Source organism: Cynocephalus volans, chromosome 5 (assembly GCF_027409185.1).
Source record: "Cynocephalus volans isolate mCynVol1 chromosome 5, mCynVol1.pri, whole genome shotgun sequence".
Taxonomy (NCBI): domain Eukaryota; kingdom Metazoa; phylum Chordata; class Mammalia; order Dermoptera; family Cynocephalidae; genus Cynocephalus; species Cynocephalus volans.
Window position 1 is genome coordinate 103665587 of NC_084464.1, and position 23344 is coordinate 103688930.

Below are 23344 nucleotides of genomic sequence, written 5' to 3' on the forward strand. Positions count from 1 at the left end.
ACAAATGACTAAGCCATCTACAATACAGGTAAATATATATATTTCATAAAATGTAAACTGTAAGGCTTTCCACAAAATAAACAGCCAGAACTAAAATTGAGTCAATGAGGCAGTTGTGTAACAATTCCTAAAGGTTTACAAGTAGAAGGCAATTAAACATTTTCTCATCTGCTTATGTAGATGAAACTACTGTACTGTGATGATATGATTAAAAATCTGAAAGTCTCTTCCATGTGACATTATTTGACAGTCAAAATTGTATTAAATCATATGCCATATCACCTACATTCCCTTATGATCTTATGATATTTTAAAATAATGACCTATGTTCCTTTATGACCTTATGATACTATTTTAAAATAATATCAAACAGCTCCTAAGAGTAGAACATTTTATAAAGTATTAAATAAGCTTGCTATTATTTTCTAACTCGGTCTTAGTAAATTAACATTAATAATTACCTACTGGTACCAGTGATAGATTAAAGGAAAGAAGGAAGTATAAAGATCAGATCAAGCAACACAAGTCTTGTAACTACTCACTAAAAAGAAAGACTGCTCAGAAAAATAAATGTCAATTGATGAAGGATGACACACCTTATTTTGAGGCTAATCCTTGAATGCCACCTAGTGACAAAAATAAAAATTTACATGCAAATATTTTCTGTCACCTAGTGTCTACTTAGTACAGGAGGCTTTTACAAAATAAGTATTTTTTTCATGGTATCTCTTTGAAATGTATTCACTCGTCTCAATAATCATATAGTAAGTCAGTTATAAGCCTGTACTATGTAAAGCACAATGGATGTGGTAACAAACGGCATGATCCCTGCCTCAAGAAGTTCCCCAGTCATGGAGGTGAGATATCTGTAACTAATTAAAATGATATATATGAGCAAATCATCCACAGCACCTAGCATATAATGTGTATTAAAAAATGCTTCCAAAGAAAACCATCTAACATGTGAAACTTACTAAAGTTACATTAGTATTTAATGTGATAGAGCTTTATGCTGTTAAAGAGCAAAGTAAAATCCACCCCAAATTCAGTATCTAGAAATAAGACTCAAGTATCACCTCATATCTAATTCACCTATCTAAGCTTTAAGGTTACTTTAATTATTTATTTGTATGTGTTTTTAAAAACTGGTTGAAATCATATGAAAACTAAATAAGCAAATATTATAGTCATCATGAGTATGTATGTGTGTATATATATGTACATGTGTACATGACTATAGTAAATATAGAAAAAAACACTATGCTATCATTCATTATTTACTCAACTAAAATTTCAGTGCTGGCAGTAAGTATAAATGGGGCTGAGTATGAAGGGACTACCAGAAAATGGTAAGTGATGCTATTTACTTACTGCATACCAACTTGGCATAGGCATTTATTAAATTTTCACAACAATCCAGTGAGAGTATCCCTATTTTATAAATGAGAAAATTGGGACTTTATAGGTGAAGTGAGTAGAGTAACAGCCTGTCTAGGGTAGAAGACCTGTGTTGGAGAGTAACTAGAGCCAGAATTGGGAAGGTTGGTCAGCCTGTGGAGGCCTTAAATCCAAGGTCAAGGTGTTTGTACAACATCCTGCAGAGACAGAGACAGTATAGAAAATATATGTAAGGTTATTGAAAGATTAAAATAATTTTAAAGTATGGGCTACAGGGAGCTGGCACAGAGTAGGTACCCAGTAATGTCTGATGAATAAATTTTAATATGCCTCAAACAAGCATCAGTGTTTTTCTCAGTGCAAACTTAAAATCCTTTATATAGGGATGGGATTTGTGACCCTTCAGTACTAGGATTATGGAGTTGGCCCCATTAGGCATCAATCAGCAAAGATGCCTCATAAAATGCTTGCATTAAATTACTTAACATCATAATTTCCCCACTTTTTCTGGTCAGAAATTGACATTCATGAAATAAAAAAAAATTAATAGAGGCAACATTCCTATCTATCGTGACCTTTATGTTGATTATTGCCACTGTAGAGTCTTGCAAAGATTTTGGGAATCTAAAGACTTAAAAATCCATTACCTTAAGAACACAGCACACACTCATTTTATAAACTAATTTCACACTTGATTTCTGCAGGTTACCACATTTAATTTCACATTTGACTATAATTTAAGGGAGTTTGTTTCCTTAACAGGAAAATTTGCTTCAGTAGAGAACTTTTCCAGTAGACTAAAATATGAGAAAAAAAGTTTAGCAATGGCTATACTTCACTATATTAGCTAAAAATTCAAGGTAGATGTTTCATTATTTGAATGACATTTATGTCACTAACTGTAATTATGTTCTATAGTTATATAGGACTTGTACACAATATGTAATATTTGATTGTAAATATTTTATTTATTCATTTAATATTTATATCTTACCTACTTTAAACTTTATTTGAGTGAACTTTGCAGGTAAGAAAGGATACTGAATTGGGAGTGTTGAATAGCAGAGCAGTGATTAAAAATATCACAAAACAATGACGCCTCATTTGAATGTTTGATACATATATACTACATTGTATATTCTACACTGTTTATTAACAGTTAAGATGTTACCTAGGCTTCCAGGGTCTGTTTTTTAATTCTATCATAAAAGTCACACACACACACACACACACACACACCCCAAATTATCATGTTTAGCTCAATTTAAGCAATCACATTTTATATAATGAAATTAATCAAATGACCTAACAAAGATAAAAGAGCTTTATAATCCTCATAAAAGCTTTTATTTAAATACTTCATAAAACTTTATAAAACTCCAATACAAATATTAGTTGTTGTCATTGCTATTTGTTTCCCTCGTTTGTAGTTTTAGTAAGATTTTTGCTACTTCACAGTTTAAAAATAGGTCTTTTAGCACTGAGCTCTTTCTTATCAGTTATCACCTGCATTCTATATTGCTCTGAATTAATGAACAATACTGTCATTCAGTTTATTTTATTTTATGACTATATGGCATAAGATGTATTCTAAATACTACAAAATAGTAACAAACTCAATCTTTATTTTACTTAGTCACTCTTAAAGTTGATGATTCTATTCCAACCTATTACTCATTAGATCTTACCTCTGCATTTAGGTTATCTGCAAGGCTTTCCAGAAACTGACTCTCAATTGGGTTTTGTTGAGTGAGCAAAGTGAGGTAATGGCTGAGTTTATCATGTGTTGTTATAATGATTCCTTCCCCAAATTTGTCAAATTGTGGTCGTCCAGCACGGCCAAATATCTGCATGACATCTAAAATTCCAAGGTCAACAAAAGAGCCTCTTTTTGCAGCATATATTTGTGTTCCCTAGATGAAGAAAAGTTAATAAAAATTTACATAAACACACACAAATATAATCCTGATGAGCTGAAAAATGAAATTAGGCAAATATGGCAAGATCTCAAAAGCGTACTTTAACTAATCCTTTCATCATCTGTGATAGAGTTAAATTTTCACAGTATAAACTAGATCCTTATTGGAGAAAATAATTCTGACCTTATATAAATAACATTCAAAGTCAAAGAAATAGCCAAATCACAATATTTTCTAAATAAATCAATTTAGAGATTTTTTTTTAAGATACACACAAATCCATGTGCAAAAAAAGGTAAGTTCTTACCTTAATAATAACAGCATGAGCAGGAAGATTGACACCCCATGCTAATGTAGCTGTACAGACCAGGACTTTGATATGACCATTAGAAAACAAGTTTTCAACCAAATTTCTGTCCTGCCGAAGCATTCCTGCATGATGAATGCTAAAACCATCTGGGAATAATTCTCGTACTTGCTTATTTCTTGACTTTTGCACCTAGAGTATATGTCAACAAAACATAAAAGAATATTACTTAGCATTTGAAAGCAACTGTTATTTAGGATTTCTGTTGAATGAGTTTATCAAAGAAAGCATTCACTTATTTTTTAGCCTCTTAAGGTCTAACTAAATCTTACATAAAATCATTAAAAAATTATATGCCATTATCTTAAAAAACAGGTAATTCCCAAACATGACACAAAATTCAAAAGGAATGAAGTGAAAAGAAAGTGTCTCTTTCATCCAGTTGTCCCTTATTGAAGTCAATAACACCTATTTTTTTATCCTCCCCCAAATACTCTACTAAAAATAAGCATAAATCTCAGTGGTTTCCAACTCCTTAAAAATGTAAAGGTCAGAGTCCTAACAATGCAAGACCTTAGAAAAACCAATCCCACCCCCTAAGCTCACTTACCCACACCAGCCACAATGACTGGCTTTTTCTCTGAGTCTCTTTTTTAAAAAAATCCACACCCACTTCAGGGTCTTTATACTTTATATTCCAGACTCACTGCCTAGAAACTCCCCCCCCCCTTTACTGAGATACCCCATGGTGCCCCCATGGTCTTCCTCATTGCAGAGTCAGAAAACCAAACTTTGTTCACCTATAGCTGTGCTCCTCATTATCTTTGATGGGAAGGTATTGACCACCCACCGTGGTTTGTCAACTTTAAAATTGCCCCGAGTATATTAACTTCACTTCTGGAGTTTGTTCTTTGGCCTTGTCTGAGCTCAGATGTGTGGGATGTGGTATATTTATCTGCATATATGCTACAGTAGAAAATCTTCCAAGGTTCTCTGAAGACTCACTATACAATAGAGAAAATTTTTCTGCAAAATTAAATACATAAACATTTAAAAAAGTGTTTATATAGTTAAATTTCTGTTTGGGCACTACATCATGTTTTTATTCTCTATTGCCTGAAAATCTCATCATCAAGAATTGAACAGTTTCTTTTTGAAAAGTTTTTTCCATATTTTTTATGTAAGGGGCACTATACTGGCAGGCAATGAGATTTTAAGGGACTGGGATTCTAGTCCAGACTTTGCCACATTGATTATTTCTCATGTCACTTAAAATTTTAAAATTCTAAGTTAATAACAATTAACTAAGAAAATTATCTAAGAAAATAGCACTCAATGAAATCTGCTTCAATTATAAAACCAAGGTAATATGTTAACAAACCCCACCATCTAGTGGCCAGTCAAGTAAATAACATCTTACGCATTTTGAGCCTTTTAGAGTCCAAAACAAAATATGCATGTACTTGAAAAAAAAGACTATCTTCTTCAAGTTTCAAGGGGAGTGTATTCTTACTTTATTTTTGTACAGTGTGGTTAGCCTGTTAGAAATCATCTTATACATATACTTTATGACTAACTACACTGGATCACATTATCTCAGCTTTCATCTTTTCAGACAAAAGATATTGTTATCATCAATCTTCTTGAAGCAGCTCTTAAGAACACAGGACAACTCTGGGATAAAGTCTGCTGTGAGGTATTTGCTAAGATATAACAGAGATCCTTCAAAGGCCAATGGTAGGGAGAGGAGAAACATTTCACTTATTCCATTTCTTCTCTAATATTCAAGCGTGGATACTAAGAGCTAACAGAGGAAACTAAAAAGTGTTGCTTGGAGGAGATACAGCATACAAATCATATTGCTGGATTGCTGTTTGTTTCAGGTGAAGTTTTATGTCTGTAGACCTCCTGCATGGGAATATCCTGGTATACCTGTTAAAAATGTGGATTCCTTAGTCAAACCTCAGTTGAGGTAGAACTTAGCTAGGCCTGCTGTGGCACCAATGACAGAGTGAGAAGTTGAACAGAAGAAGTATGTAACTGTGGTGAGGAATTTTCTTACAAGGTAGCTGGTGGATCTTGGAGTGCTGACATAGCACCTCCTACTCTGATCATGTGGGTTCCACACTCAACTAGCTGCAGTGGCCACCAACTGAGTTCATCCTTCTGGTCTCTGTGAGGAACTCGGTCTTTTATTTCTATTCTTGCATATTCTGTGCATTGTTTTTCTATGTGACAACAATCTTAAAATGAGTCTGGGCTATTTATTCTTATTTACCTTTGAATCTGAATTTTCCATTTGTGATCTTGCCTAGCTCACGTACAAAAAAGGAATGTGCACTTTTTAAAAGGCAAAAATTTATACGATCTGAAGAGAAACCAGAGTATATGTGCAGCACTTTTTAAATCTTATTTTAAAAATTATCATATAGTAAAAATGACTATTTTTCCACTTTTGGTCTACACTTCTATGAATTTTAATACATAGTGATTTGTATAACCACCACCATAATCAGGAAGAAATTCTCTCGTGCTATTTCTTTACTTAAACCCTTCCTACCTATAACCCTTGGCAACCAGTGATCTGTACTTCATCTCTATAGTTTTGCCACTTCAAGAATGTTATATAAATTGAATCAGACAATTTTGGGACTAATGTCTTTCACCCAGCTTCATGCTTTTGAGGTTCATCCAAGTTGTGCATATCAATAGTCCATTCCTTTTTATTGCTGAGTAGTATTCCATAGTATGGATAGGCAAATCTTCTACTGAAGGACATTTGGGTTGTTTCCAGTTTTGACAATTATGAGGGCTGAGCCCGTGGCGCACTCGGGAGAGTGCTGCGCTGGGAGCGCGGCGATGCTCCCGCTGTGGGTTCGGATCCTATATAGGAATGGCCAGTGCACTCACTGGCTGAGTGCCAGTCACGAAAAAGACAAAAAAAAACAAAAACAAAAAAACCCAAAAAAAACCAGTTTTGACAATTATGAATAAAGGCTTTATGAATATTCATGTAACATATTTTTTGTGTGTGTGTATGTGAATATGTTTGCTTTTCTCTAAAGTAGATACCAGGAATAGAACTGCTAGGTCATCAGCTTTATGAAAACTGTTAAACCATTTCCACAGTGGCTGTAACATTTTGCATTTGCATCAGCAATATATGAGAGTTACAGTTATTTCTCATGCTTGTCAGCACTTGATATTGTCATTATTTTTTATTTTAGCCATTGTAACAGGCATGTGGTGGTATCTCACCACTGTTTTAATCTACATTTCCCTCATAGTTAATGATGTTAAACACCTTTCTAAGTTCTTAGATGTGTATATTTAATCAGCTCCCCAAGTTATTCTGATGCACACAAAAATTTAAGGACCAAAGTTCCTTACAGAAAGATATTTGAAGTGATATTTTTATCCATCTGTATACAGTATAGCTGTATAATTTGACCCATGAGACTATTTAGTGCTAAGCAAACTCATATTCATTATTGTACTAAATTATTTACATTTGTAAGAAAAGTACCTCCTAAAAAATTTATGAAACATGATAGTGACTAACAAAAAAAATGCACTGTAAAGAATCAATGAGAAGGTCATTTAAATGAGAAACACATAGTCATCATATGCCAAATCCTAAGAATATAAAGAAATTTAAAACAAAATATGAGGTTTGTATAATTTGCAGACTTGTAAGGAACACAGACTCATATACAAATGATTTCTATAAAATATGATGTGTTTATAATGAAGCATGTGGACAGAGCTAACACTCTGTCATTTATGGAATTTACAGTATTGTCATTTACGACAATGATATTATAGTTTACTTGTATTTGTACTGCTAGCACTTGGCGGGGTGTCTTCTGCATACCTAGTGCTTACTACACATTTCCTGAATGAATGAATCAATGATCTGCTACTTTGATCATGGAAGCACGGAAGCTGGAATGAGTGAAAGAGCACTGTGTGTCTGGAGGGCATTATGTTCAGAGGGTGTGGGTGAATGCAAGAAAATTAAGCTGGGAAAGAGAACTGTGGTCAGGCTTTATACTTTCTCAAGTACAGGTGGAAAAGGAGCCAATTACAGTTTTTAAGCAATATCAGATTTGTTGTATAAAGAGGTAAACAGTTGTGCTAAGATCAGAGAATGGATAAGCAGGTTTAGGGCCAATACAACAATCCAAGTGAGAAGATGCAGGCAGAGAAAACAGATAATGTCACAGAGTCAAGGTGAAATCTGGCTGTAAAGTAACCATGACTGGGTGACTACCTAGAAGGAGGGGTGAGCAGGACATAAAGGAAAAGAAGGGACTGGACTATGTGTAAAACATCTGAATAAAATAGTAAGTCTGAACTAACACACATGCAACTCTCTCTCTCTACACACATACACACACACACACACACACACACACACACACACGGTACTTTAAAAAGTTCTTGGAAAAATAGAATTAAAAGATACTACAAATCTTTCCACTAACTTTTTGAATTAGCCTCAAATATATCTCTTGTCTTTCTTAAACAACAAAGGAGAAATTTAAAAAGAAAGAAGGAATGAAAAAGAAAGAACAAGAACAGTGGTTACTAGGCTCAGGAAAGCGAAAGGGTAAGGGGCTGTCAGTGAGAAACTGGTTAATGGACACAGAATGATTACGATTTATAATGATGAGCATGATAATTATCCTGATTTGATCACCACATATTGTACACAAGGTTTTTAAAAAAATTATTATTATTATCATTTTTACATCTAAGATATTGTGGAGCAGTGTACACAAGTATTCACAGTCAACTCTGTTCCCCACAAACATGTATAATCAATTATGTTTCAATAAAAAAAAATTAACGGAAAAACCACATATCATATTTATAGGACAGAGTAAAGGTGTGCTCTCAGAAAACATCATACCTGAAATACTTGTATAACTAAGGTAGAATATATTTAAAATTAGAAACAAATTAAACAAAAATAGTCAATAGCTATTACTGGCGAGAGCAGGAGCTGCCAAACTATGTGCCAACTGCTTGTTTTTGCATACAAAGTTTTATTGGGACACAGCCATATCAATTCGTTACATATTGCCTATGACTGCTTTTGAGCTATAATTGAAGAGCTGAATGAGTAGCTGTGACAGAAATCATATGTCCTTAAGCTTAAATGTTTATTATCTGGACTTTAAGTAAAAGTAAACAGCTGTACACATGCACATCAGCACAAGCACAAGACTCAAAATTAGTAATGTGAAAAAGAAAATACCACAATTTTAAAAAATGTAAAAGGAATATACCACAGTTTAAAAGAATCTGAAAATTGTAAAGTTCAATGCACATTCCACTTAAACTGTTTAGGATGGATGATTTTCTAGGAAAATACTGTTATTAAGATTTATTCTAGAAGTCATAGAAAATTGTAAAATAATAAAAACAATGGAAGAAAATTTAAGTTATCTAACAGCTGGGCTTTCAAACTTTTAAAGACAAATTAATTCTAATGTTATTAAGAGACCCTAGAGGACAGAAATAGAATGCTCAAAATTCATTTTACAGAGCAGTGTAATGGCACTGATATTAAAACCTAACAAAGCAGAAAAAAGAATGCAACAGAGAAATCTGTCTCATGAATATTAATCCAAATATTAAGCTTTAGAAAACAAAATCCATAAATCCATTAAAAGGATACACCACTACTAAGTACAATTCAATCCCAGAATGCAAGGGCACTACACTTATTAATATACTTATATTAATATTTTATTAATAAATCAAAGAATAAAGAACATACAATCATGTCCAGGCACTAAAATTTGACAAAAGCCTACATTCAATCTTAATGAGTAGAAATGAAAATATCTATCTAAACTATGCTTAATAGTAAAACATTAGGAGTATATCAATTAAAATTAGGAACAAGGCAAGTTTGTTCACTATCAGCCTATCAGACAATGAAAATTAGACATGAGAAAATAATAATAAAGAATATAAATACTGAAAAAGAAGAGACCAAATCAATTATTAATTGAAGATAAAGTGAACATTTATTTAAAAAACCGGGAACTGACTAAAAACTAACTAAAATAATAGAATTCAGGAAGAAAACAGTCTCAAAAAGGAATATTTTAAAAAGTCTTTCTATATATACACAATACTTTGTTAGAAAATAAAAGAAAACATCACGTTTATACCACCTATCAAAAACTGAAAGAAAAAGAAATAAGCAGCACCTACAGGAAGAAAGTTTTAAAATTCTGCTGAAGGACATCCAAGAAATGAAATGATATGCTTTGCTTTTAACATGGAAAAACTTGATTTGGTAAAAATACTAATTTTTACTAACTGAATTTGTAAAATCAATTCACTAATAACTAAAATATGAACATGATTTCTTGGAGGTAATACTGAAGTTCGTCCTGAAAAGTAAACCTGAAAATTTATCCAGGAAAAATTCTACAACTGATGAATAATCAGGATGATAATCCCAACCATGCATTGAAAATATTATGAAAACAGAATAAAAGTAAAACAATTTAATATGAGAGAAGAAACAGCAAGATCAACAACACAGAAGAGAAAGTTCAGAAACTGACTCAGGTAAATATGAGAATTTTGTATATTAAAATTTTAAATCGACAGAAAAAAACAGGGAGTATTTAGAAAAAGGTGATGGCCCACTATTACCTGGAATATGTTCCAGATAGATCAAGGATTTAATTTAAAAATAAAATAAAATAAAAAAGGGTTCAAAAAAAATCATGGATGAAGTAGGTATAGCCTTTATATACAAGATCTAAAACCCAGACACCATAAATAAATTTACATGGTAAAAATACCCACTAACAAAAACAAAAATCAAAGTTTAACTACAAAAAGTGTCTATAATATATATGGTATTCATGTAATTTAATACACAGTGGGCCAAGAATATAAACAAGCAATTTACAGAAAAAGAAATATAATGGCCCATATGAAAACTGCTCAATTTCACTCATAATTATAGAAATGCTGGTCAAAATAATAATAAAGTAACACTTTGTTTTGCCTATTAATCTGGCACAAACTTAAAGACCTTGCTACTGCCCAGTGCTGGCAAAGTTAAGTGGGAGCAAGTAACTGTTTGAGGAAGTGTAAATTGAAACAATATCTCTAGTGGGCAATTTGGGACCATTCACCAAAATTTTAAATTGACGTACTGCATGATAGATAAATTCCACTGCTGCGAATTTTCCCAATGCATATAGTCGCAAATGCTCAGAGTATGAGCAAGAATGTTTATTGCAGCACTGTTAACAATAAAAAGTAATTGGAAATAACAAAAATATGCATCAATATAGATCTGGGTAAATGAATTGTTATAATATCCACATTGTGGCATACTATGTGGTTGTTAAAAAAAAAACAAACAGATCTTTCTTGATTTGGAAAGATCTCTATATTAGTAAAAGAAAAAATGAGACAAGAAAGTTGTGTAACATGGTCCAATTTTTTTCACACTGAAACACAAACATTCACCCATGCAAATACACACTGTGGTGGTTGTATAAAATTGTTCTTTTTTTTTCATAATGTAAGGACATTTCATTTATTTGTTTGTTTATTTATTTATTGGTTATGAATATTCATGAGATACAAAGCTGACTGTCACCCCTCATGCCCATGATGTGGGGGGCCAGATTCACACTGGCTGTGTACCCATTACCACAAATTGCATTTGTACCCCATGTCCCCCACCCAATTAGCCTGAACCTCCATCCCGCTCCCCTCTACTATGCTTTGTAGCCCATAAAATGTTCTCTCCCTCTGCAAGTCCAACTCACTACTGTGGTCTTTCTTTCCTTCCTTCTTTCTCTCTTAGCTCCCACATATGAGTGAGTACATGTGGTATTTATCCCTGTGTGCTTTGCTTATTTCACTCAACATAAGTTTCTCCAGGTTCATCCATGTTGTTGCAAATGGGAGTATTTCATTCTTTTTTATGGCAGAGTAGTATTCCACGGCATATATATATATCACAGTTTCCTTATACAATCATCCATTGATGGACATTTAGGTTGGTTCTATGTCTTAGCTATTGTAAACAGAGCTGTGATGAACATGAAAGTGCAGGTATCCCTTTGACATGATTTCCATTCCTCTGGGTATATACCCAGAAGTGGGATTGCTGGATCATATGGAAGATCTATCTGTAGTTGTTTGAGAAACCTCCATACTGTTTTCAATAGTGGTTGTACTAATTTATAGTCCCACCAACAGTGTAGGAGTGTTCCCTTCTCCCCACACCCTTGCCACCACTTGTTATTCACCATATTTTTGATTATAGCTAGTCTAACTGGGGTGAGGTGGTATCTCAATGTAGTTTTAATTTGTATTTCCCTGATGACTAGTTATGTTGAGCATTTTTTTCATGTACCTGTTGGTCATTTGTACATCTTCCTTTGAAAAATGTCTATTCAGCTCCTTTGCCCATTTTTTAATGGGGCTATTTGTTTTTTTACTATATAATTGTTTTGAGTTCCTTGTATATTATGGATATTAATCCCTTGTCAGATGCATAGTTAATTACCAAAATTTTTCTCCTACTCTGTAGGTTGTCATTTCACTGTTGATCGTTTCCTTTAGTTGTATAAAATCTTTCCTCAAAAGAAATATAAGAAGCTTTTAAATAGAAGTTTCATTTGGAGAAATGGAGGGAGAAGAGATGGCTAAAATCATGAGTTATAGAGCTAAATTTGTTTATTACAAGATGCCTGCTGCTTTCTGAAGTACCAGAACAATCACTGCTTTTTCCACTGGTTCTACAGAGCTAGCACTATGTGGAGTTCAGGCTTTGCTACCCTCTGAATAGCTGCAGAGATATAATTTATCTTGTTCACATTCTCTGAACAGAACATTGGATTTTCTAAGGAAGCCATCTGAAATCCAATTCTATACTCATTGGATAAAGTGTTCCTACACAAGGAAATTCAGCACAAAAGAGCACCAGCTGTGAAAAGGTAAAGAAAGAAGGTCAGGTGTGTAGTTTAAGAATTATCTAAGCTTGGTTTTGTCTGACTTTATTTTTCTACTTTTCACAAGTGAACTTCCCACATAGGGCTTTATAGTCAGTATAAAATTAGAATGGAATAGGCAACTGCTAAGATAATCCATTAGCACACAGAAGGCACTGTATTCTTTTCTTCCAGTGAAAGCATGCAGAATTTCCATGATTTTACATATCTTTTTCCTACCCATGAGTTGGAAAGTCAGTGTGAATACTTTTAAAAATAAAACTGCAATGCAACCACTCCCCAAAGTTGACTTCCAAGCTAACACAAATACATAATTAAATAACCTTTTTAAAAAAAGACTGATGGCAACCAATTAAAAATATTAAAAAAACAAATTTTTTAAACCATGAGATCAAAAAAATATACAGAAGCAACACAAGAATCTCAGTTAAGATACAAACCCCAGTAACACAGCATGCTGAAATTGCATGAATTATTCATAGTGAACTTTGTAAGCCTTTGAAATAATTTACCTTGATAAGGTATGATTTAATGAGGATAATTTCAAATCCATTTACTGAAAGGAAGGAATAACTTAATGCCCTTATAAAAACTACAATTTAACTGGGAAGAGGCAAATATTGTCCCCCAAATAATAGCATCCTTTTCCACAATCATTCCTGAGTATGCCTTATCAATGTCAGAAAAGTAAAATCCTCATCTTTCATAAGAGCTATTTTTTATCATTCAAGGTTCATAAAGTTGATCAGCACAAGACAGTGGACTTGAGAAATCAGTAAAGAAACCACTTACATTATTGAGAGCGTAAATCAACATCTGGCTTATCTTTTGACAACGGAGTTTAGAGATTTAAGGAATATAATGTGCCACACTCCCTCCACTCCTTTCCCTCTTTTTTCTCTCTTTCTTTTAAAATTTTTATTCCACTTTATACCTTGTTCAATGGGACAAGTGAAATTGGAACTAGGGCCTCTATGCCAAGAGAACCAAGACCTTCAGTACTGTCCTTCAAGAGACTGTGAGAAGGAAACCCTTTATGACTCCTATCTCTGTTTTCAGGATAAGGTCCATTAGTCATTCATTTACCAGATCAACAAAACCAGCAGTTCTAAGTTCGGCTATGATTAGGATTTCTGAAGATTGTGTTAAAAATTTTAGGGGTCTGGTTGCAGACACTGTGATTCTGGTATCTGGTATGGGAACAGGTATCAGAGAACCAATAATCTATAATAGTATACTATTGCCTCCAGAATACTCATAATTTCTTTGCTCTTGACTCACTTCCTTACTCTCTATTGAAGAAAGTCTTCACTCTATTCTCTGGAACTGCCAATCAGTGATTAGCAAACTATATAAACCTCTTCTCCCCCTGGCCTTACCTGAAACCTGACTCTCTCCTCTGTTTCCCATGCATTCCTCTCAGTGGTGCAAGATCGTTTTTCTTCCCCTTCACCATTTCTAGACCATTATGTAAAAAACCTCTGCTACTTAATGGTTCAATCCATCTGGTTATGTCACCTGTCAGCCATCCTTATGCGGTGAAGATTGGATTCCTATGGCTCCTAGTCTCTTTACAACCCAACTCCTGTCATCGTTCTAGGCAACAGCATTTTCAGACATCCAAAACTCTCACTCCTCAGTGCCTTGACATCCACATTTCCTGTGGCACTTCCTCTGTCTCACTTCAGCTATACCAGTGATTATAATGTAGGTCTTGTCATCAACCCACAACTGTACTACATCCAAAATCACTAATACAAACATCCCAATTTCTGGCTAAAGCCCATATTTCAAGCTTGCTCACCTGATTTTTCTAAGCCCATTCATCTTTAATGACACTTCCAGATCACAATTCTTCTACTGTCTTTCTACTCATCAGCAGTACTTCCTCCCTTCTCTCCTCCAAATCTGGCTCTTATTCTTGCTCTATCTCAGCTTAAATAGCAGAGCCTACTATTTTAATCACATTCTTGTAAATTTCTTAACTCATTTGTCCCTTTGTCATACCTAAATGGCAAAATGCCAAACCTGGGATGAACCATAACAGCTAGTACTTAAGAAAAATTACACAGAATGGCAACTTGAGACCACTCTAATTCTGTGATCACAATCTCAAAAAGCCCTTAACACTGGACAGCAATCCTGCAATGTCTTTATAGTCAGTTTGTTCTCGCATGTCTCACATTAGACATTTTTTTTTGCTTTCCACAAACTTCTGACCACCTCATCTACCCTTTAACTCTCAGGGAATGACCTTAATACATACTTCATAAAGAAAACAAAGGCCATCAGAGGAAACCCTCTCATCTTCTCACCATGCACCTACAAACCCATTTGCACCAGAACCCTTCTTTTTAACCTTCCGTTCTGTTATAATAGAATAACACTTCTTCTTATGTAAGGAAAATCTCTCCACTTGTTCTTTGAATTCTACTGACTCTTGACTTCTCTAGACTCAAATTATCCATGGTTTCTTCTGTTTCCTATATGTATAATCAATCAATTTCAATCCCTTTCAATCTCTCTTGGAGAGTTCCCATGGAATATTAACATATCACTTCCACCATGAAAAGAAAAGAATATGTCCACCTTTCTGGGTACTATTTCATATCTTCTAGATAACATCCATTTTTTTTTTTTTTTTTTTGCGTACAAATTAACTTCTCAAAATTGATGTCTACACTTGAATTTTCTATATCTACACTCATCAACTAAACGATTAACCTAGTTTTGGCTCCCCACCATGCCAATGAAAAAATTTAGAAATAAGGTCATCAATATCTTCTGTGTTGCTAAATACAGTGAACATTTTACAACTCTCACATTACTTGACCACTCACAGCAGCATAATCTTTTTTCTCCTTGAAACACTCTTTTTCCTTGGCCTCTATGACATTATACTCCCTTGGGTTTACTCTAACGTCTTGGAAGCTACTTTGTTGGCTCATATTCCTCTACCTAATCATTAAATATCAGAATTCCTTTCAAGACTTGTCCTGGACTTTTTTATCATTCATATACACTCCCATGATTTCCCCTCTCCAAACCAGAATGTTCTTCTGATATATCAGACTCATGTATATATCCAGATGCTTACTCACAGCATCTCTAAGTATCACAGGCATATCAAACTAAGCCTATCCAAATGAATTCATGATCTACACACTTGCATCCAAACTAATCCTTCTCTATTACTGTATTCTCCCCTTATCCGTAGTTTTGCTTTCTGTGGTTTCAATTACCTACGGTCAACCAAGGTCCAAAGATATTATATTTTGAAAGAGCAAGGCAGAAAGACAGAGAGAGTGAACGCAAGCATATTCACATAACTTTTATTATGGTATATTGTTATAACTGTTCTGTTTTATTATTGTTATTAATCTCTTACAGTGGCTAATTTATAAATTAAACTTTATCACAGTATGATTGTATGTATAGGAAAAAACATAGAATATATACGGTTTGGTGCTGTCTGTAGTTTCAGGCATCCACTGGGAGGTCTTGGTATATCCCCCATGGATAAGGGGAGGCTATTCTTTTTTTTTTCATAAATGATTCAACTACCCACTCATCAGTGCAAACCAGACATCTTTTAGAAGCCAGAAATTTCTAGATCTTTCTTCCTCAACTCCTCATATCCCATTAAACACCAAGTCCTAGCACTTCTATTTCCCAAATATTCCCTAACGAATTCATATCTCTAACTGGTCTTCCAATCTTCTCTTGTTTTTCTGTGTGTATAGATCTTCTTTATAAACACAGTACTGATCACACCACTCCCTTCCTCCAACTCCTCTAATCATTAACCATTTCTTTGAATATAAAACATGAAACATGTAACATGATATACTAGGTTCTCATAATCTGGTCCTTGCCTACAGCATTAGACTCATTGTATACCACACAGCTGCCATCTGCCACTCCCCATCACTCTCTACATTTTAGTAATTTTAACTTTTCTGTTTTCTCAATTCCTTCAATGTGCTATTGTTTTTCTGATGTCAGGGACTTTTCCTTGGACACTTATGCTCTCTTTTGTTTTGTTAACTCCTAACACTCAGATTTCAGCTTAAATGTGATGTCATTGGTGAAAGAACACTATCCTCTAATACCAACAGTATAGGTCAGATACCCCAATTTTACTTTTTCTTACTATCTTTTTCTTCTTCATAATTTATTACAAATGCAATTAAAATCAATTATTTAATTAGTTGTTTAATATTTTGGTTCTTCTAGAACATAAGCTTGATAAGGGTTAAAGGGCAGTTACTTCTTCCTAAAAATATTTTCATTCCCAATCAAAGCAAAAAATATTAATCAAACCACAGAATCTACTTTTACCTCCTTCTATGAATCTTGCTGTATTGCCTGGACTGGAAAGTAAAAACCATACTTCCCAGATCTCTTGTAGTCAGTATACTAGGTGCAAAAGTCCATTCGGCTAATTAATAGCGCTCATCTAAGATTTGGACGATGGAAGTAAAAAAATAACCATTTTCCTGCTATTGTATTTTGATGGTAAGCAAGATCTTGGAGACATGAGGGTTGAAAGTTATAACACACATTCAAAATTTGGTTTTCTAGTGTGTTCATGAATGTTGGAAGACATCTGTAGGTAACAGCTGAGGCTTTTTAACTGCAGATCATCATTGTGGTGTCTGGTTCTTAAATTCAAGAGTTCTAGTGGTTGTCCTGGACTTCTACTCTTCTAGCTTACCAAATTTCTAATTTCTTATAGAAAATTCTTTTATATTTAATATGTACCTAGAATGATTTGTTTCCTTTACTAAATCCTGACTGATACAATGTGTATCCTCTTCAGTCCACCATAAACACGTTGACAGCAGAGTTCACTTATCTTGCATGTAGGGATGGTGCCTATCATTCTGAGCCCTGGCAGCCTCTGAACCACCCTGGTTGCTTCTGAGCCATGCTGGTAGGGTGCGGGGAGTGGCTGCTGTACAAAGCTGGAAAAAGCTGCAGTGGCACTTTTCACATAAACCTGCTTGGAGTCTGCAGGGGAGAGGAAGACTTCTGAACACACCATACCAGCCCACAGGCCATAAACATAACTGGAAGGATTTCCCTGGGCCTGCACAGGAGCAAATGATTGCAGAAAAGAGGGAGCCACCCAGAGGCTGGTGAATTACTGGGAGGAACACATATACAGCCTGTACCACAGGAAGTGGATGGAGTGCAAGAGAAAGGCTGGCCTGCTGGGCAGCTGGTCTCAGTGGAAATCAGTTAGGGTTATAGAACTTCAAGGGGTGCAATCTGCAGGAAAGACTTAGTCCTAGGATGGAATCTCCACACAGCTCAGACCCAAAAGTGCTTAATGATCCACACAAAAAGGCTATCCCAAAGAACCAGCAGCAAAGCAGCAGTTTAGCTCAAGCACAGAGCTCAAGGTCTGGTCCCCACAAGATGTTCCTTTAACTTGGGAACTAACCACAGAACAGCACATTAGTTCCTGTGCAGAGCCTAAGTGGTGGTGTTAGCTATTAATCCACCACAGAATGGGAAAACGAAACAAAACAAAAACCAAAAACCCACAGATCAGAGACAAAACTCTGATAAACACTTATAAAACCTAGAATAGGTAACAGACTCCTCAAATGCCCAGGCATCAATGTAAAGACACAAAGATCGAGAAAGAACAGAAAAATATGTCACCACCACACGAAAAGAAGAAAGCAAGAGCAAGAGATGCAGATGTACAGCAGATCTATGAAATGTCTGACAGAGCATTCAGAATAACCCTTTTAAGGATGTTCAAGGAGTCAAAAAAAAGTGCAGGTAGAAATTTAAATGATATCTGGAAAAATATTCAGAAATAGAATGGGAAACTTGACAAAGGAATAGAATCAATTTTAAAAAGTCCAAATAGAAATTTTAGAAAGAAAGAATACATTATTTAAAAGGAAAAACTCGATAAAAAGCTCCAACAGCAGACTTAATCAGAAGAAAGAATCAGTGAACTTGAAAATATAACATACGAAATTATCCAATTAGAGGAGCAAAAAGAAACAAGAATAAGAAAAAATGAAACAGAAATACAGCAAATATGGGACTCCCTCAAGCAAAATAACCTCTGCATAACTGGCATACCCGAAGAAGAAGAAAAAGGAAGAAAAAGGAAGAGACCTAGAAAGCATATTCAAAGAAATAATGACTGAAAATTTCTCAAGCATGAAGATGACAGCATCCAGGTACAGAAACTCAGTGGTCACCAGTGAAATTCAATTCAAAGAGGAACACCCAAGACACATCGTAATCAAATTATTAAAAACCAAAGACAAAAAGTAAATACTGAAAGCAGCAAGAGAAAAGAAACACATTCAAAGGAGCCCCAATACACTCTCAACTGATATCTCAGTAGAAACCCTCCAGGCCAGAAGAAATGGGATGATATATTCAATACTCTGAAGTAAAAAGACTGTCAGCTAAGAATTCTGTATCCAGCAAAACTAACCTTTAAATATGAAGGAGAAATAACATCTTCCCTGGACAAACAAAAGCTAAGGGAATTCATCAACATTACATCTCCTCTATAAGAAGTGCTAAAGGGAGATCTTCAATCTGAAAGAAAACAATGCTGAAGAATAGCCAGAAAACATTTACTCATTAGGAAAGTAAATACACAGACAATCTCAGAATACTCTAATGTTGTAAGGGTGGTGAATAAACCACTTATATGTTTAGTATAAAGACTAAAGGATAAATCTGATAAGACAATAACATACACAACAGCTATATAAGAAACAGGCAATATTAAAAGATGTAACCTGGAACAGCAAAATGTCAAAACATGTGTATGTGTGTAGTGGGTAATGAAGCCAAAGTGCAGAGTTGGCTCTGTTTTTTTTTCTTTTTTCAAAGTTAAAAATACCAAAAATATCAAAAAATATCAAAGTTAAATTCTTATTAGTCTAAAATAATTTGTTACAACTATAACATGTTTTTGGTAAGCCTCATGGTAACCATAACAAAAACTTATGAGACATTAAAAATGAACAGTGAAAAATCAAAATGTAAAGCTAGAGGAAACCACTCAACCATGAAGGGAGACAGTAAAACCAGAAGAAAGGATCTACAAAACAACCAGGAAAAAAAAAAAATAGCAAAATGGTAGTAATAAGTCCCTATATGTCAGTATAATAACCCTAAATGTAAACAGATTAAAAGCCCCAATTAAAAGACACAGAGAGGCTCAATGGATTATAAAACAAGAACCAACAATATGCTGCCTACAAGAAACTCACTTAACTGACAGACACACACTGCCTAAAAGTGAAGGGATAGAAAAAGATACTTTATACAAATGGAAACTAAAAAAGAGCTGTAGTCATTACACTTACATCAAATAAAATAGACTTCAAGCCAAGGAAAGTAAAAGAAAGATAACAAAGGTTGTTACATAAAGGATAAAATCCTACATCAATAAAGAAGAAAGGCTCCAAATAAACAACCTAATGTTACACTTCAAGGAGCAAGAAAAACTAAAACAAACCAAACCTCAAAGCAGTAGAAAGATAGAAATAACAAAGATTAGAACAGAAATAAATGAACTAGAGATTTAAAAAAAACACAAAAGATTTATGAAACAAAGACTTGGTTTTTTGAAAAGATAAACAAAAATCAAGAAACCCTTAGCGAGGCTAAGCTAATGAAGAAAAAAAGAGAGAAGATTAAAATAAATAAGATCAGAAATGAAAAAGGAAATATTACAACAGATACCACAGGGGGAAAAAAAAGGATCTTAAGAGACTACTACACACAACTATATGTGAACAAACTGGAAAATCTAGAAGTGATGGATAAATTCCTGGACACACACAACTTACCAAAGTTGAATCATGAAGAACTAGAAGACCTAAACAGACCAATAATGAGTAACGAAATTGAAGCAGTAATAAAAAGTCTTCCAGTTAAGAAAACTCCATGACCAGATGGCTTCACTGCTGAATATTACCAAACATTTAAAGAAGAACTAATACTAATTCTTCTCAAACTCTTTCAAAAAACTGAAAAGGATGGAATATTTCCAAACTTATTCTACAAGGCCAGCATTACCCTCATCCCCAAGCCAGAAAAACAACAAAAGAAAAAAGGAAAACTACAGACCAATATCTCTAATGACAGATGCTAATATCCCAACAAAATACTAGCAAACAGAATACAACAACATATTAAAAAGATCATTCACTGTGATCAAGTGAGATTCATCCCAGGGATGCAAGGATGGTTTGACATACACAAATTTACAAATGTGATACATCATATCAACAGAATGAGGGGAAAAAAGCACATACAATCATTTCAATAGATGCAGAAAAAGCATTTGATAAAATCCAACACCCCTTCGTGATAAAAACACTCAATACATTAGGTATAGAAGGTACAGAGGCTTTTCCTCTAATATCTGGAACAAGATAAGGATGCCCACTTTCCTCCCTCTTATTCAACATAGTACTGGAAGTTCTAGCCAGAACAATAAGGTAAGAGAAAGCAATAAGGGGCATCCACATAGGAAAGAAGGAAGTTAAACTATCTCTATTTGCAGATGACATGATTGTATACATAGAAAACCCTAAAGACTACACCAAAAAATTACTAGAACTATAAATGAATTCAGTACAGTAGCAGGACACAAAATAAACACACAAAAATCAATAGCCTTCCTATATGCCATTAACACAATAGCCAAAGAAGAAATCAAGAAAGTAATCCCATTCATGATAGCTACTGAAAAAAATAAAAGAAATACCTATGAGTAAGTTTAACCAAGGAGGTGAAAGAACTGTATAATGAAAACTATAAAACACTGGTGAAAAAAAATTGAAGAGGACATGAATAAATGGAAAGATATCCCATGTTTATGGGTTGGAAGAACTAACATCATCAAAATGTCCATGTTAGCCAAAGCAATCAACACATTCACAGAAATCTCTAACAAAATACCAATGACATTCTTCACAGAAACTGAAAAAAAAAATGTTAAAACCTGAATGGAACCACAAAAGACCCTGTGTAGCTAAAGCAATCCTGAACAAAGAGAACAAAGTTGGAGGCATCACACTTCCTGACTTCAAAATATACTATAAATTTATAGTAACCAAAACAGCATGGTACTGGCATAAAAAAAGACAAATTGACCAATGGAATACAGAGCCCAGAAATAAACCTACACATTTATAGCCACCTGATTTTTGACAAACATGCCAAAAATATACAATGGGGAAACGACAGCCTCTTCAACAAATGGGGCTGAGAAAACTGGATATCCACATGCAAAAGATTGAAACTGGATCCCTATCTCTCACCACATGCAAAAATCAATTCAAAATGGATTAAAGACCTAAATTTAAGAACCCAAACTATGAAATTACTAGAAAAAAACATAGTGGGGAAACACTGCATGAAATGGGAGTGGGCAGCATTTTTTTTTTGAGCAAGACTATGAAGGCACAGGAAACTAAAGCAAAAATACATAAATGGGACTACATCAAACTGAAAACCTGCGTGGCAAGGGACACTGTCAACAAAGTGAAGAGACAACCTACGGAATAGGAGAAAGTATCTGACAACTGCACATCTGGCAAGAAGCAAATATACAGAATATATAAGGAACTTAAGCCACTCAACAGAAAAACAAACAAACCAACAAAAAAACCAAATAACCCAATTTAAAAATGGGGACAAGGCCTGTACAGACATTTCTCAAAAGAAGGCACAGAAATGGCCAATAGGCACATGAAAAATGCTTAACATCACTAATCATCAGGGAAACGAAATTAAAAGCACATTGAGATATTATCTAACTCCAGTTACAATGGCTGTTATCAATAAGACAAAAAATAACAAATGATGGCAAGGCGTGGAGAAAAAGGAACCCTGGTGAGGTTGTGTAGAAGAAGTAACCCTCCTATATTGCTGGTGGGAATGTACATTGGTACAACCACTGTGGAAAACAGTATGGCAGGTCCTCAGAGAAATAAAAATAGATCTGCCATATGATCCAGCTATACCACTACTGGGTATATACCCAAAAGAAATGAAATCAATATATCAAAAAGTCACCTGCATTCCCATCATCACAGCAGTATTCCAAATAGCTAAGAGATGGAATCAACCTAAGTCAGGCATAAAAAGACAATGCATGAGCTCACTCATATGTGGAATCTAAAACTTAAAAAAAAAAAAAAAAAGTGGATCTTACAGAAGTAAAAAGTAGAATAATGGTTACCAGTGGCTGCGAGGTAGCAGAAGGGAGAAGGTGGTGGACTAATGTACAAAATTATGCTATTTACCTTAAGTAAATCATTGTGCAGCATATGTATTTATTGAAGTAACATACTGTACCCCACAAATATGCACAAGTAAATATTGAAATTATTTTGAATTAAAAAAAGAAAAAAGTAAGCCATACATTGAAAAAAACTACACAAAGTGAGACTACGATGAAATGAACAACCAGGTCAGGGTCATGGGAATCTTCCCTACTTAGAAAAAAATGAACCCCACTTTTCAGCACTTGAATTCTGGTCATATAACTTGGCTCTTCAACAATTTTAATAGCTTCTCACTGCATAAAAGTCTAAAATCCCATGCATGGAATTTAAGGATCTTCACACTCTGATCAAAACCTACATGTACAGCCCTCCATGCACATTACATGCCAGTGAAAAGAAAACACTCTCATTCTCCAAATA

General features: G+C 34.4%; 1 protein-coding gene across 4 annotated transcripts in view; it reads right to left on the bottom strand.

Annotated features, from left to right (window-relative positions):
* The window catches only part of ASCC3 (activating signal cointegrator 1 complex subunit 3), a 393541-nt gene that overhangs the window by 146608 nt on the left and 223589 nt on the right, over positions 1-23344 (bottom strand). For all 4 annotated transcript variants that reach the window (XM_063096828.1, XM_063096829.1, XM_063096826.1 and 1 more), the window contains 2 exons: positions 3625-3816; positions 3087-3311 (listed from right to left, as the gene is read on the bottom strand). In XM_063096828.1, coding sequence (XP_062952898.1) covers positions 3087-3311; positions 3625-3816 — 417 coding nt within the window. The remainder of the gene's footprint in view (positions 1-3086; positions 3312-3624; positions 3817-23344) is intronic.